Source organism: Salvelinus namaycush, unplaced genomic scaffold, assembly GCF_016432855.1.
Source record: "Salvelinus namaycush isolate Seneca unplaced genomic scaffold, SaNama_1.0 Scaffold3, whole genome shotgun sequence".
NCBI lineage: Eukaryota > Metazoa > Chordata > Actinopteri > Salmoniformes > Salmonidae > Salvelinus > Salvelinus namaycush.
The window spans coordinates 629,177-645,556 of record NW_024059896.1 but is presented as its reverse complement, the minus strand read 5'-3'; the positions used below and the strand labels follow the sequence as shown (position 1 = coordinate 645,556).

Genomic DNA, 16,380 nt, shown 5'->3' with positions numbered 1-16,380 from the left:
TAATATGAACATGTATATTGATTGAATTTATTTGACAGTTTATAAAATACATACAATAAGGGAGCTCCTCCAGCTGGTGACGCCTCCACATACAATTTAAGAAAATCATGAAGGATAACACAATAATGCTTAACAGATATTTACATGGTGGTCCTTTTCAAAAGGGGGAGGGGAAATACAACAAGGTTAGGCGGCGATTGTAAAGACAACAGACAATGACAGACACAATTGTTGTTTGTTTCACAACATCCGATAATTAATACAATTTCCTTTCCTAATAAACAACTATGGTACGTCTTCCTTGTCTCACATACCCTTAATATATAAACAATCAAACCCTAATATATATATGTATATACAAGACAATCACAATATAATAAACAACTATGGTACATCTTCATTGTCTCACATACCCCCAATACATTTTGATTTGGCAAAATTACACAACTCAAATTCTTACACTATTAACTACTATCTTACACTACTTCTAACAAATTTGGCAAATACGGCTATTGGATCTTCCCAGACTCTTATCATCAGATGGACCCCAGCCATCAATCTGCAAGGCTTTGATCTTCCCAGACTCTTATCATCAGATGGACCCCAGCCATCAATCTGCAAGGCTTTGATCTTCCCAGACTCTTATCATCGGATGGACCCCAGCCATCAATCTGCAAGGCTTTGATCTTCCCAGACTCTAATCATCGGATGGACCCCAGCCATCAATCTGCAAGGCTTTGATCTTCCCAGACTCTTATCATCGGATGGACCCCAGCCATCAATCTGCAAGGCTTTGATCTTCCCAGACTCTTATCATCGGATGGACCCCAGCCATCAATCTACAAGGCTTTGATCTTCCCAGACTCTTATCATCGGATGGACCCCAGCCATCAATCTGCAAGGCTTTGATCTTCCCAGACTCTTATCATCGGATGGACCACAGCCATCAATCTGCAAGGCTTTGATCTTCCCAGACTCTTATCATCAGATGGACCCCAGCCATCAATCTGCAAGGCTTTGCCCTTTTGATCTGTGGAACCTTGCAAGTTGATTTGTAACAATAAATGCATAAAGTATTTGCTTGTAAGTTTGGATGAAAATGTAATTGAAACCAGAGTGAAAATGATCTTGCAGTTATACATTAGAATTTATTTCCTGTTGGAGTTTACATTATAGGACCACTACTTATTCATCAGTTATTCAGCACACTACTATGATACACAGCCCTATGATACCCATCCCAATGATATCCTATGATACCCATCCCAATGATATCCTATGATACCCATCCCAATGATATCCTATGATACCCATCCCTATGATATCCTATGATACTATGACACACATCCCTATGATTCCCTATGATACTATGATACCCATCACTATAACACACATCCCTATGATTCCCTATGATACTATGATACCCATCACTATGATACCCATCCCTATGATTCCCTATGATACCCATCCCTATGACACACATCCCTATGATATCCTATGATACCCATCACTATGATACCCATCCCTATGATTCCCTATGATACCCTATGATACTATGATACCCATCCCTATGATACTATGACACACATCCCTATTGGCCAGTGGAGGCGGCGCCAGACATTATAGCACCAGTACTTAATTATCCCCAACATCATTCTGAGATAAGAGTTTATTTACATAAACATACACGCAGTAGGGAAAACACTGGAAAGTCAATACCTAACACGAATTTCCCGAGTCTCTGCAGCCTCCCACCACGTATAGGGCACCTCTCCTATGTCCCACTGTTCAGAGGCATATATTTATCCTACTGTTCAGCAGCCTAAAATCTGTCCTGTTTCCTACTGTTCAGTAGCCTACATCCTTATCTACTGTGTGTTTATTCTCATGTGTTCTCATGTTACCTAACTGATTAAAACGATTTCCAAACTGGGAGGAGTGGTAAGGCTTCTCCCCTGTGTGTGTATTCTCTCATGTGTTTTCAAGTTTAAAAACTGGGTAAAACTCTTTCCACACTGGGAGCAGTGGTACAGCTTTTCTCCTGCGTGTATTCTCTCATGCCGTTTCAGGTCCCCTAACTGGGTAAAATCCTTTCCACACTGGGAGCAGTGGTAAGGCTTCTCTCCTGTGTGTATTCTCTCATGCCGTTTCAGGACCCCTAACTGGGTAAAATCCTTTCCACACTGGGAGCAGTGGTACAGCTTTTCTCCTGTGTGTACTCTCTCATGTTGTTTCAGGTCCCCTAACTGGTTACAACCCTTACCACACTGGGAGCAGTGGTAAGGCTTGTCTCCTGTGTGTGATCTCTCATGTTTTTTAAGGTAGCTTTTCTGATTAAAACTCTTTCCACACTGGGAGCAGTGGTAAGGCTTCTCCCCTGTGTGTAATTGCTTGTGTGTTTTCAGGTTACATAAGTGGATAAAACTCTTTCCACACTGGGAGCAGTGGTAAGGCTTCTCCCCTGTATGTATTATCTCATGTGTTTTCAGGTTACGTAAGTGGGTAAAACTCTTTCCACACTGGGAGCAGTGGTACAGCTTTTCTCCTGTGTGTATTCTCTCATGTCGTTTCAGGTCACCTAAGTGGTTACAACCCTTTCCACACTGGGAGCAATAGTACAGATTTTCTCCTGTGTGTATTCTCTCATGTCGTTTCAGGTCACCTAAGTGGTTGCAACCCTTTCCACACTGGGAGCAATAGCACAGATTTTCTCCTGTGTGTATTCTCTCATGTCGTTTCAGGTCACCTAACTGGTTACAACCCTTCCCACACTGGGAGCAGTGGTAAGGCTTTTCTCCTGTGTGCATTCTCTCGTGTTTTTTCAGGTAGCTTTTCTGGTTAAAACACTTTCCACACTGGGAGCAGCAGTAAGGCTTCTCCCCCGTGTGTAATTGCTCGTGTGTTTTCAGGTTATTTAAGTGAGTAAAATTCTTTCCACACTGGGAGCAATGGTAAGGCTTCTGCCCTGTGTGTATTCTCTCATGTGTTTTCAGGTTACGTAAGTGGGTAAAACTCCTTCCACACTGGGAGCAGCGGTACAGCTTTTCTCCTGTGTGTATTCTCTCATGTGTTTTCAGATTACACAAGTGGGTAAAACTCTTTCCACACTGGGAGCAGTGGTAAGGCTTCTCCTCTGTGTATTCTCTCGTGTTTTTTCAAGTAGCTTTTCTGGTTAAAACCCTTTCCACACTGGGAGCAGTGGTAAGGCTTCTCCCCTGTGTGTATTCTCTCGTGTTGGTTCAGGTGTCCTTTCTGGTTAAAACTCTTTCCACAGTGGGAACACTGGTGTCTTCTTGCTGGTTTGGACGTCCCTGGCTCTGGTTCTTCTGAGTCTGGTCTTTCTCCTGCTAAAGACAGAGTGTTCATTTAAATAGAGACCTGAATGAAACCTCCACATGATAAAACGGCCTTGCTACGAGGGTAAATCCCAATCAGATCCCTCAATAACCTGATGCCAGTTTTAACAGTCTTGGTGTGATTTTAAAACAAATATTGTAGAGCTTCCTGGTAATTACTGATAATATGTTTACATTACTTGTTTTATTCATTCTGTTTTACAAGTCAGAACACAAAAAACTAAACCGTTCTTGGACACTGAAGACACAGACGTCGCTGGATTCCAATCGAGCAGGTGGTTCTAAATATATAACTTTCATAGATGTATGATACAGAATGCAAAAAATAAAACAAAAAATAAAAACAAAAAATAAGTAAATAGGACATTGTGTGTGGAAGTCCAAAACTAGTTTTTACGTCGAAGGCACAAAGCACATCAGTAACATCTCCCCGTTGTTGAAAGGGTTCGACACATGCTGTTTAAATGGACCAATTTCTTATTTATACATTCACAGATTTTCAACATGTTGACTATCGTTGATGTCATATTTTGGGTAAAGTAAAAAAATAAGGTGAAATATTTGGGGTAGATGTTCCTAAAACTGATAGTTACTATATATAGTAAGTCTATATACAGCCATATCATAGAGTTTGAAAAGGCATGTTCATTCTCATGTGATGAATAACCTATGACATCATATGTTTCTAAAACGGATAGCAACTACACTGAACAAAAATATAAACGCAACATGTAAAGTGTTGGTCCCATGTTTCATGAGCTGAAAAAAAAGATAGCAGAATTTTCCCCCATACGTACAAAATGCTTATTTCTCTTGAATTGGGCACAAATTTTGCATCCCTGTTAGTGAACATTTCTCCTTTGCCAAAATAATCCATCCACCTGACAGGTGTGGCATATCAAGAAGCTGATTAAACAGCATTATCATTACACAGGTGCACCTTGTGCCGGGGACAATAAAAGGCCACTCTAAAATGTGCAGTTTTGTCACACAACACGATGCCACAGATGTCTCAGAGGGAGCGGGCAATTGGCTGACTGCAGGAATGTCCACTGGAGCTGTTGCCAGGGAATTTAATGTACAGTACCAGTCAAAAGTTAGGACTCACCTACTCATTCAAGGGTTTTTCTTCATTTTTACTATTTTCTACATTGTGGAATAATAGTGAAGACATCAATACTATGAAAAACACATATGGAATCATGTTGTAACCAAAAAAAGTGTTAAACAAATCTAAATATATATTAGATTCTTCAAAGTAGCCACCCTTTGCCTTGATGACAGCTTGGCATTCTCTCAACCAGCTTCACCTGGAATGCTTTTCCAACAGTCTTGTAGGAGTTCCCACATATGCTGAGCATCGGGTGATTGTGGAGGCCAGGTCATCTTATGCAGCACTCCATCACTCTCCTTCTTGGTCAAATAGCCCTTACACAGCCTGGAGGTGTGTTGGGTCATTGTCTTGTTGAAAAATAAATGATAGGCCCACTAAGCCCAAACCAGATGGGATGGTGTATCACTGCAGAATGCTGTGGTAGCCATGCTGGTTAAGTGTGCCTTGAATTCTAAATAAATCACAGACGGTGTCACCAACAAAGTACCCCCAATCCACCTTCTCCATGCTTCACGGTGGGAACCACACATGTGGAGATCATCCGTTCACCTACTCTGTGTCTCACAAAGACACGCCGGTTGGACCCGAAAATCTTAAATTTGGACTCATCAGACCAAAGGACAGATCTAATGTCCATTGCTTGTGTTTCTTGGCCCAAGCAAGTCTCTTCTTCTTATTGGTGTCCTTTAGTAGTTGTTTCTTTGCAGCAATTTGACAATGAAGGCCTGATTCACGCAGTCTCCTCTGAACAGTTGATGTTGAGATGTGTCTGTTACTTGAACTCTGTGAAGCAGTTATTTGGGCTGCAATTTGAGTAATGAACTTTTCCTCTGGGTCTTCCTTTCCTGTGGTGGTCCTCATGAGAGCAAGTTTCATCATAGCTCTTTTGCGACTGTACTTGAAGAAACATTAAAAAAGTTATTGAACTTTTCCGGATTGACTGACCCTCAAGTAATGATGGACTGTCTTTTCTCTTTGCTTAATCTTGCAACTATAGGGGGAGCTGTTTCGCATTAGCATAATTTGCTCTCCAGATTAAACTGCCTAGTACTCAATTCTTGCTCGTACAATATGCATATTATTGTTATTATTGGATAGAAAACACTCTCTAGTTTCTATAGCAGTTTGAATTATGTCTCTGAGTGAAACAGAACTCATTCTACAGCACTTTTCCTCCCAGTGTTTGAGATTTCAGAAATCTTGGCCTCTGGTTCCAGATCAGTTTTAAAGTCTCTGTAAATCCTATGAGGATACAAACACTGCCCACGCCTTCCTCTAGATGTCAGTAAGTGGTGACAATTTGAATGGAGTCGATTGCGCAATCAGTGCCTATACCTATAAACGGCAAAGACCGGATGTACCGTCCCTTTGCTCCCTGCGCCTGACGCACGATGGACGTTGGACCTCCTCTCTTTCCAGGCTTTGGTTTAGCCACTTATATATCGCCGGTCATGTTTTTACTCGTTAGAGGTGTTAAAAACATCATAAGGTAGTTAATTTAAACCGTTTTATAGCAATTTATATCCGTTTAGTGCGATTTTGAGGCAGTTCTATGTGATGCTCTTTGAAGCTTTGGGCACGTTTCGGGGTCCCGGTCGAACGTTAGTGGGCATTTCGACGGACAGAGGACATCTTTCGACCAAAAGAAGATTAGACCCAAGAAAGGATACATTGCCCAAGATTCTGATGGAAGATCACCTCACAGTAAGAAATATTTAATATGATAAATCGTTGTTCTGTCGAAAAATTTTAAACGCATATTCCGCCATTTTGTTTGGTATAGCTTCGCTTGGCGAACCCTGTATTGCACAGTAAGGATAATTTTAGAAATGTAATTCAGCGATTGCATTGAGAACTAATTTGTCTTTCGATTCCTGTCAACCCTGTATTTTTTAGTCAAGTATATGATTAGCTATTGATTAAACTAGATCACTCTGAAAGATGGCGACCGACATTTTCAGGCTTGTTTTGCTACTATTTTCATTGTATAACCACGTTTTTTTATGGCTAAATATGCACATTTTCGAACAAACTCTATATGTATGTTGTAATATGATGTTACAGGAGTGTCATCGGAAGAATTCTGAGAAGGTTAGTGAAAAAATTAATATATTTTGGCGATGATAACGATATCGCTCTCTTTGGCTTGAATTCATGCTGGGGTAACGTTTGCATATGTGGTATGCTAATATAACGATTTATTGTGTTTTCGCTGTAAAACACTTAGAACATCTGAAATATTGTCTGAATTCACAAGATCTGTGTCTTTCCATTGCTGTGAGCTGTATATTTTTATGAAATGTTTTATGATGAGTAAATTGGTAAAACACGTTGCTCTCTGTAGTAATTCTAGTCGAGTTGTGATGGTGGGTGCAATTGTAAACTATGATTTCTACCTGAAATATGCACATTTTTCTAACAAAACCTATCCTATACAATAAATATGTTATCAGACTGTCATCTGATGAGGTTTTTTCTTGGTTAGTGGCTATCAATATCTTTATTTGGCCGAATTGGTGATAGCTAGTGGTGGAGAGAAAAAATGGTGGACAAAGAAAAATGGTGTATTTTGCTAACGTGGTTAGCTAATAGATTTACATATTGTGTCTTCCCTGTAAAACATTTAAAAAAACAGAAATGATGGGTTTATTCACAAGATCTGTATCTTTCATCTGGTGTCTTGGACTTGTGATTTAATGATATTTAGATGCTACTATTTAATTGTGACGCTATGCTAGCGATGCTAATCAGTGTGGGGGGGGGGGGGGGGGGGGTGGGGGGTGATCCCGGATCCGGGGTTGAGGCTCGTGAAAGGTTAATTGAGCTGTTCTTGTCATAATATGGACTAGGTCTTTTACCAAATAGGGCTATCTTCTGTATACCACCCCTACCTTGTCACAACACAACTGATTGGCACAAATGCATTTAGAATAAAATAAATTCCACAAATTAACTTTTAAGAAGGCACACCTGTTAATTAAAATGCATTCTACGAGCCTACCTCATCAAGCTGGTTGAGAGAATTCCAAGAGTGTGCAAAGCTGTCATCGAAGCAAAGGGTGGCTAATTTGAAGAATCTCAAATATAAAATATATTTATTTGTTGAACACTTTTTTGTTTACTACATGATTCCATATGTGTTATTTCATAGTTGATGTCTTCACTATTATTCTACAATGTAGAACATAGTACAAATAAAGAAAAACCCTGGAATGAGTAGGCATGTCCAAACTTTTGACTGGTACTGTAAATTCCTCTACCATAAGCCGCCTCCAACGTCATTTTAGAGAATTTGGCAGTACGTCCAACCGGCTTCACAAATGCAGATCACGTGTAACCACGCCCGCCCAGGACCTCCACATCCGGCTTCTTCACCTGCGGGAGACTGAGACCAGCCACCTGGACAGCTGATGGAACCGAGTAGAACGTCTCTCTGTAATAAAGCCATTTTGAGGGGGAAAACTAATTCTGATTGGCTGGGCCTGGCTCCCCAGTGGGTGGGCCTATGCCCAGTCATGTGAAGTCCGCAGATCAGGGCCTAATGAATGTATTGACATTGACTGACGTATATGAACTGTAAATCGTTGAAATTGTTGCGTTTATGTTTTGTTCAGTCTATATATAGCCATATTATACAGTATGAAGAGGCTTGTTCATTCACGTCATGAATTCAATATGACATCATATTTGAAATATGTTTTATTAGACTTTTATTCTGTAATAGATCATGTGGGTTGAAAAGTGTTTTATGATGTAATAGATCATATGGGTTGAAAAGTGTTTTATGATGTAATAGATCATATGGGTTGAAAAGTGTTTTATGATGTAATAGATCATACAGGTTGAGTAGTGTTTTATGATGTAATAGATCATACGGGTTGAGTAGTGTTTTATGATGTAATAGATCATATGGGTTGAAAAGTGTTTTATGATGTAATAGATCATATGGGTTGAAAAGTGTTTTATGATGTAATAGACCATACGGGTTGAGTAGTGTTTTATGATGTAATAGACCATACGGGTTGAGTAGTGTTTTATGATGTAATAGACCATACGGGTTGAGTAGTGTTTTATGATGTAATAGACCATACGGGTTGAGTAGTGTTTTATGATGTAATAGACCAAACGGGTTGAGTAGTGTTTTATGATGTAATAGATCATATGGGTTGAGTAGTGTTTTATGATGTAATAGATCATATGGGTTGAGTAGTGTTTTATGATGTAATAGATCATGTGGGTTGAGTAGTGTTTTATGATGTAATAGATCATGTGGGTTGAGAAGTGTTTTATGATGTAATAGACCATACGGGTTGAGTAGTGTTTTATGATGTAATAGACCATACGGGTTGAGTAGTGTTTTATGATGTAATAGACCATACGGGTTGAGTAGTGTTTTATGATGTAATAGACCATACGGGTTGAGTAGTGTTTTATGATGTGACCATACGGGTTGAGTAGTGTTTTATGATGTAATAGACCATGCGGGTTGAGTAGTGTTTTATGATGTAATAGATCATGTGGGTTGAGTAGTGTTTTATGATGTAATAGATCATGTGGGTTGAGTAGTGTTTTAAGATGTAATAGATCATGTGGGTTGAGTAGTGTTTTATGATGTAATAGATCATACGGACTGAGTAGTGTTTTATGATGTAATAGATCATGTGGGTTGAGTAGTGTTTTATGATGTAATAGATCATACGGGTTGAGTAGTGTTTTATGATGTAATAGATCATATGGGTTGAGTAGTGTTTTATGATGTAATAGATCATATGGGTTGAGTAGTGTTTTATGATGTAATAGATCATACAGGTTGAGTAGTGTTTTATGATGTAATAGATCATACGGGTTGAGTAGTGTTTTATGATGTAATAGATCATATGGGTTTAGTGTTTTATGATGTAATAGATCATATGTGTTGAAAAGTGTTTTATGATGTAATAGATCATATGGGTTGAGTAGTGTTTTATAATGTAATAGATCATATGGGTTGAGTAGTGTTTTATAATGTAATAGATCATACGGGTTGAGTAGTGTTTTATGATGTAATAGATCATATGGGTTGAGTAGTGTTTAATGATGTAATAGATCATATGGGTTGAAAAGTGTTTTATGGAGTAATAGATCATATGGGTTGAAAAGTGTTTTATGATGTAATAGATCATATGGGTTTAGTGTTTTATGATGTAATAGATCATATGTGTTAAAAAGTGTTTTATGATGTAATAGATCATATGGGTTGAGTAGTGTTTTATGATGTAATAGATCATATGGGTTGAGTAGTGTTTTATGATGTAATAGATCATATAGGTTGAGTAGTGTTTTATGATGTAATAGATCATATGGGTTGAGTAGTGTTTTATGATGTAATAGATCATATAGGTTGAGTAGTGTTTTATGATGTAATAGATCATATGGGTTGAGTAGTGTTTTATGATGTAATAGATCATATGGGTTGAGTAGTGTTTTATGATGTAATAGATCATATAGGTTGAGTAGTGTTTTATTATGTAATAGATCATACGGGTTGAGTAGTGTTTTATGATGTAATAGATCATATGGGTTGAGTAGTGTTTTATGATGTAATAGATCATATGAAGAATGGCGCTGAAGGAGATGGCTGACGTTTTACGATCCCGTAACCAATTGTGCGATTGTGTATGCTTCTTCTCGTTATTTGTAACTTATTTTGTACATAATGTTTCTGCCACTGTGTCTTATGACTGAAAATAGCTTCTAGATATCAGGACAGCGATTACTCACCCCGTACTGGAGAAATACTTTCTCTTCAATGAAGGATTTACTTCAGAAGCCGGACAAGGCCCTCATCCTCGTCATTCGCATGAGAAAGAAACGGAGGTATCAGGGACGAAGGTCCGGGTGCCTTGTAAGGATCCGTCGCCAAGAGGGTAATATACCTTTACCATCGGTCCTATTAGCCAACGTACAATCAATCGATAAAAGACGAAGTACGATTACGTATATATCCTACCAACGGGACATTAAAAACTGTTTCACCGAGTCATCATATCACAACCAGCTATTGTTGGGAGTCCCATAGGGCGACGCAGAATTGGCCCAGCGTCGTCTGATGTAGGCCGTCATTGTAAATAAGAACTTGTTCTTAACTGACTTGCCCAGTTATATAAAGGTTCAATATAAATATGGCCATAAGCAAACAGGAAAACACTCATCGAGAGGTGGGCTCCTAGTGGCTGGAGACTTTAAACAGGAACACACTCATCCAGAGGTGGCGCTCCTAGTGGCTGGAGACTTTAAACAGGAACACACTCAGAGGTGGCGCTCCTAGTGGCTGGAGACTTTAAACAGGAACACACTGATCCAGAGGTGGCGCTCCTAGTGGCTGGAGACTTTAAACAGGAACACACTCATCCAGAGGTGGGCTCCTAGTGGCTGGAGACTTTAAACAGGAACACACTCATCCAGAGGTGGGGCTCCTAGTGGCTGGAGACTTTAAACAGGAACACACTCATCCAGAGGTGGCGCTCCTAGTGGCTGGAGACTTTAAACAGGAACACACTCATCCAGAGGTGGGCTCCTAGTGGCTGGAGACTTTAAACAGGAACACACTCATCCAGAGGTGGCGCTCCTAGTGGCTGGAGACTTTAAACAGGAACACACTCAGAGGTGGCGCTCCTAGTGGCTGGAGACTTTAAACAGGAACACACTCATCCAGAGGTGGGGCTACTAGTGGCCGGGGACTTTAAACAGGAACACACTCATCCAGAGGTGGGCTCCTAGTGGCTGGAGACTTTAAACAGGAACACACTCATCCAGAGGTGGGGCTACTAGTGGCCGGGGACTTTAAACAGGAACACACTCATCCAGAGGTGGGGCTCCTAGTGGCTGGAGACTTTAAACAGGAACACACTCATCCAGAGGTGGGGCTCCTAGTGGCTGGAGACTTTAAACAGGAACACACTCATCCAGAGGTGGCGCTCCTAGTGGCTGGAGACTTTAAACAGGAACACACTCATCCAGAGGTGGGCTCCTAGTGGCTGGAGACTTTAAACAGGAACACACTCATCCAGAGGTGGGCTCCTAGTGGCTGGAGACTTTAAACAGGAACACACTCATCCAGAGGTGGGCTCCTAGTGGCTGGAGACTTTAAACAGGAACACACTCATCCAGAGGTGGGCTCCTAGTGGCTGGAGACTTTAAACAGGAACACACTCATCCAGAGGTGGGCTCCTAGTGGCTGGAGACTTTAAACAGGAACACACTCATCCAGAGGAGGCGCTCCTAGTGGCTGGAGACTTTAAACAGGAACACACTCATCCAGAGGTGGGGCTCCTAGTGGCTGGAGACTTTAAACAGGAACACACTCATCCAGAGGTGGGCTCCTAGTGGCTGGAGACTTTAAACAGGAACACACTCATCCAGAGGTGGGGCTCCTAGTGGCTGGAGACTTTAAACAGGAACACACTCATCCAGAGGTGGGGCTCCTAGTGGCTGGAGACTTTAAACAGGAACACACTCATCCAGAGGTGGCGCTCCTAGTGGCTGGAGACTTTAAACAGGAACACACTCATCCAGAGGTGTCGCTCCTAGTGGCTGGAGACTTTAAACAGGAACACACTCATCCAGAGGTGGCGCTCCTAGTGGCTGGAGACTTTAAACAGGAACACACTCATCCAGAGGTGGGCTCCTAGTGGCTGGAGACTTTAAACAGGAACACACTCATCCAGAGGTGGGCTCCTAGTGGCTGGAGACTTTAAACAGGAACACACTCATCCAGAGGTGGGGCTCCTAGTGGCCGGGGACTTTAATGAAGGGAAACTCAAATCTGTTTTACCTCATTTTTACCAGCTCGTAAAATGTGCGACCAGAGGAAAACTCTAGACCACCTTTACTCCACACATAGACGCAAGTTTGCGGACGACACTACAGTGGTAGGCTTGATTACCAACAACGACGAGACGGCCTACAGGGAGGAGGTGAGGGTCCTCGGAATATGGTGTCAGGAAAATAACCTCACACTCAACGTCAACAAAACAAAGGAGATGATTGTGGACTTCAGGAAACAGCAGAGGGAGCACCCCCCTATCCACATCGACGGGACAGTAGTGGAGAGGGTAGTAAGTTTTAAGTTCCTCGGCGTACACATCACGGACAAACTGAATTGGTCCACCCACACAGACAGCGTTGTGAAGAAGGCGCAGCAGCGCCTCTTCAACCTCAGGAGGCTGAAGAAATTCGGCTTGTCACCAAAAGCACTCACAAACTTTTACAGATGCACAATCGAGAGCATCCTGTCGGGCTGTTTCACCACCTGGTACGGCAAATACCACTGTTGGCTTGCTTCTGAAGCTAAGCAGGGTTGGTCCTGGTCAGTCCCTGGATGGGAGACCAGATGCTGCTGGAAGTGGTGTTGGAGGGCCAGTAGGAGGCACTCTTTCCTCTGGTCTAAAAAATATCCCAATGCCCCAGGGCAGTGATTGGGGACACTGCCCTGTGTAGGGTGCCGTCTTTCGGATGGGACGTTAAACGGGTGTCCTGACTCTCTGAGGTCATTAAAGATCCCATGGCACTTATCGTAAGAGTAGGGGTGTTAACCCCGGTGTCCTGGCTAAATTCCCAATCTGGCCCTCAAACCATCATGGTCACCTAATAATCCCCAGTTTACAATTGGCTCATTCATCCCCCTCCTCTCCCCTGTAACTATTCCCCAGGTCGTTGCTGCAAATGAGAACGTGTTCTCAGTCAACTTACCTGGTAAAATAACGGTAAAATAAATAAATAAATAAAAAACTGCTCCGCCCACAACCGTAAGGCTCTCCAGAGGGTAGTGAGGTCTGCACAACGCATCACCGGGGGAAAACTACCTGCCCTCCAGGACACCTACACCACCCGATGTCACAGGAAGGCCATAAAGATCATAGAGGACAACAACCACCCGAGCCACTGCCTGCTCACCCCGCTATCATCCAGAAGGCGAGGTCAGTACATGTGCATCAAAGCAGGGACCGAGAGACTGAAAAACAGCTTCTATCTCAAGGCCATCAGACTGTTAAACAGCCACCACTAACATTTAGTGGCTGCTGCCAACATACTGACTCAACTCCAGCCACTTTAATAATGGAAAGTGATGGAAATGTATGTAAAAATGTATCACTAGCCACTTTAAACAATGCCACTTAATATAATGTTTACATACCCTACATTACTCATCTCATATGTATATACTGTACTCTATACCATCTACTGCATCTTGCCTATGCCGTTCTGTACCATCACTCATTCATATATCTTTATGTACATATTCTTTATCCCTTTACACTTGTGTGTATAAGGTAGTAGTTGTGGAATTGTTAGATTACTCGTTGGTTATTACTGCATTGTCGGAACTAGAAGCACAAGCATTTCGCTACACTAGCATTAACATCTGCTAACCATGTGTATGTGACAAATAAAATTTGTTTTGATTTGATACAAAGCTCTCCCTCGCCCTCCATGTGGCAAATTTGGCCATAATTCTATCCTGATTCCTGCTTAAAAGCAAAAACTAAAGCAGGAGGCACCAGTGACTCGGTCACTAAGAAAGTGGTCAGATGAAGCAAAAGCTACAGGACTATTTTGCACAGACTGGAATATGTTCCTGGATTCTTCCGATGGCTTTGAGAAGTACACCACATCAGTCACTGGCTTCGTCAATAAATGCATTGATGACGTCGTCCCCACAGTGACCGTACGTACATACTAGAGGTCGACCGATTAATCAGCATGGCCGATTAATTAGGGGCGATTTCAAGTTGTCATAACAATCAGTAATCGGCCTTTTTGGACGCTGACTATGGCCGATTACATTGCAATCCACGAGGAAACTGCGTGGCAGGCTGACTTCGTTACACGAGTGCAGCGTCAAAAGGACCTTGTGTCTGCACAGAGCCAAGGTAAGTTGCTAGCTATCATTAAACTTATCTTATAAAAACAATCAATCTTCACATAATCACTAGTTAACCTGATGAGGACAGGGGGTGCTGTTTTCACATTTTGGGGAAAAACGTGCCCAATTTAAATGGCCTCGTACTCAATTCTTGCTCGTACAATATGCATATTATTATTACTATTGGATAGAAAACACTCCCTAGTTTCTAAAACCGTTTGAATTTTGTCTGTGGGTAAAACAGAACTCATTTGGCAGCACACTTTGTGACCAGGAAGTGGAAAGTCTGAAATCTATGTTCTGTTCAAGTGACTGCCTATAAATGGGCATGATACGTATGACTATACGTGCACGTCATACACCTTCACCCGGATGTCAAGAGGAAGTGAGAGGAAAAATTAGTTGATTATCTCTGTCTGACGTTGAATAAGCCCTCTTGGAACAACGTGTCCCCCATTTTCTGTTTTCTGCAAGGCGCGTGTTGGGTCCTGTTATTGCCTACTGGAAAGCTGTCGTTATGGGCGAATATGATCTCCGGCTTTGATTTTATTTGATACATGTTACAATATCATACTTTATAACATAAAGTATGTTTTTTCAATATAGTTTCATTAGATTATTGAAATTTATTCGGGACATTAGGCGTGTTGCGTTGTTTGACTTTGTTGACGTTGGAGAGCTTAGCGCCGCATGGCCAGTGTGCTTGCTAATTCAAGAGGGAAAAAGAACGTTCTGAATCCAAAACAACGATGGTTCTGGACAAAGGACCCCTTGTACAACATTCTGATAGAAGATCAGCAAAAGTAGGAACCATTTTGTGATGCTATTTTATATATATCTGTCGAACTGTGTACTAGTAGCTTTGCGCTCAGGTTTTGGTTATTCCCTTACCATAACTAAGTCTTATGTCGTAATGAAGATATTTTTAGAATTCTAACACTGCGATTGCATTAAGAACTAATGGATCTATCGTTTCCTATACAACATGTATTTTTTTGTAATGTTTATGAATAGCTATTTGGTCAGAATAGGAGAGAGTCTAATAGAAATATCCGCACATTCTGGGAAAAAGATGCTACGTTAGCACGTTATGCTACGTTATGCTACGTTGTATAACCACGGATTTCAGCTCTAAATATGCACATTTTCGAACAAAACATAAGTGTATGTATAACCTGATGTTATAGGACTGTCATCTGAGGAAGGTTTATGAAGGTTAGTGAAATTTAATATCTTTTGCTGGTTTATTCGCTAACGCTAACGTGCCTATTGCTATCGCTAACGTGCCTTGATGAATGAATGCGGTAGTGTGGTAGGCTATTGTAGTAAGCCAATATAATGCTATATTGTGTTTTCGCTGTAAAACACTTAAAAAATTGGAAATATTGGCTGTATTCACAAGATCTGTAACGGCGGTCCTCCTCCTCTTCATCAGAAGAGGAGGAGCATGGATTGAACCAAGGCGCAGCGTATTGGAATGACATGATTTATTAAAGACACGACAAAACAACGAAGACAGGAACGAACTATACTTGAATAAACTAACAAAATAACAAAACGAATGTAGACAGACCTGGACGAACGAACTTACATATAACACGAGGAACGCATGAACAGGCAAACTGACTACATAAAACGAAACGAACAAACATACCGAGAACAGTCCCGTGTGGCGTAACATACTGACACAGGAGACAACCACCCACAACGAACACTGTGAAAACACCTACCTAAATATGACTCTTAATTAGAGGAACGCCAAACACCTGCCTCTAATTAAGAGCCATACCAGGCAACCCATAAACCAACATAGAAACAGAAAACATAGAAATGCCCACCCAAACTCACGTCCTGACCAACTAACACATAAAACTAACAGAAAACAGGTCAGGAACGTGACATAACCCCCCCCTCAAGGTGCGAACTCCGGGCGCACCAGCAGAAAGTCTAGGGGAGGGTCTGGGTGGGCATCTGACCACGGTGGTGGCTCAGGCTCTGGACGAGGT

General features: G+C 41.4%; 1 protein-coding gene across 1 annotated transcript in view; it reads right to left on the bottom strand.

Moving 5' to 3' along the window:
- Window positions 1–1,904: 1,904 nt before the first annotated feature.
- LOC120039783 (zinc finger protein 271-like) overlaps window positions 1,905–16,380 on the bottom strand; it is a 68,680-nt gene continuing 54,204 nt past the window's right edge. Inside the window, exon 5 of the mRNA XM_038985162.1 lies at window positions 1,905–3,128. Coding sequence (XP_038841090.1) covers window positions 1,905–3,128 — 1,224 coding nt within the window. The remainder of the gene's footprint in view (window positions 3,129–16,380) is intronic.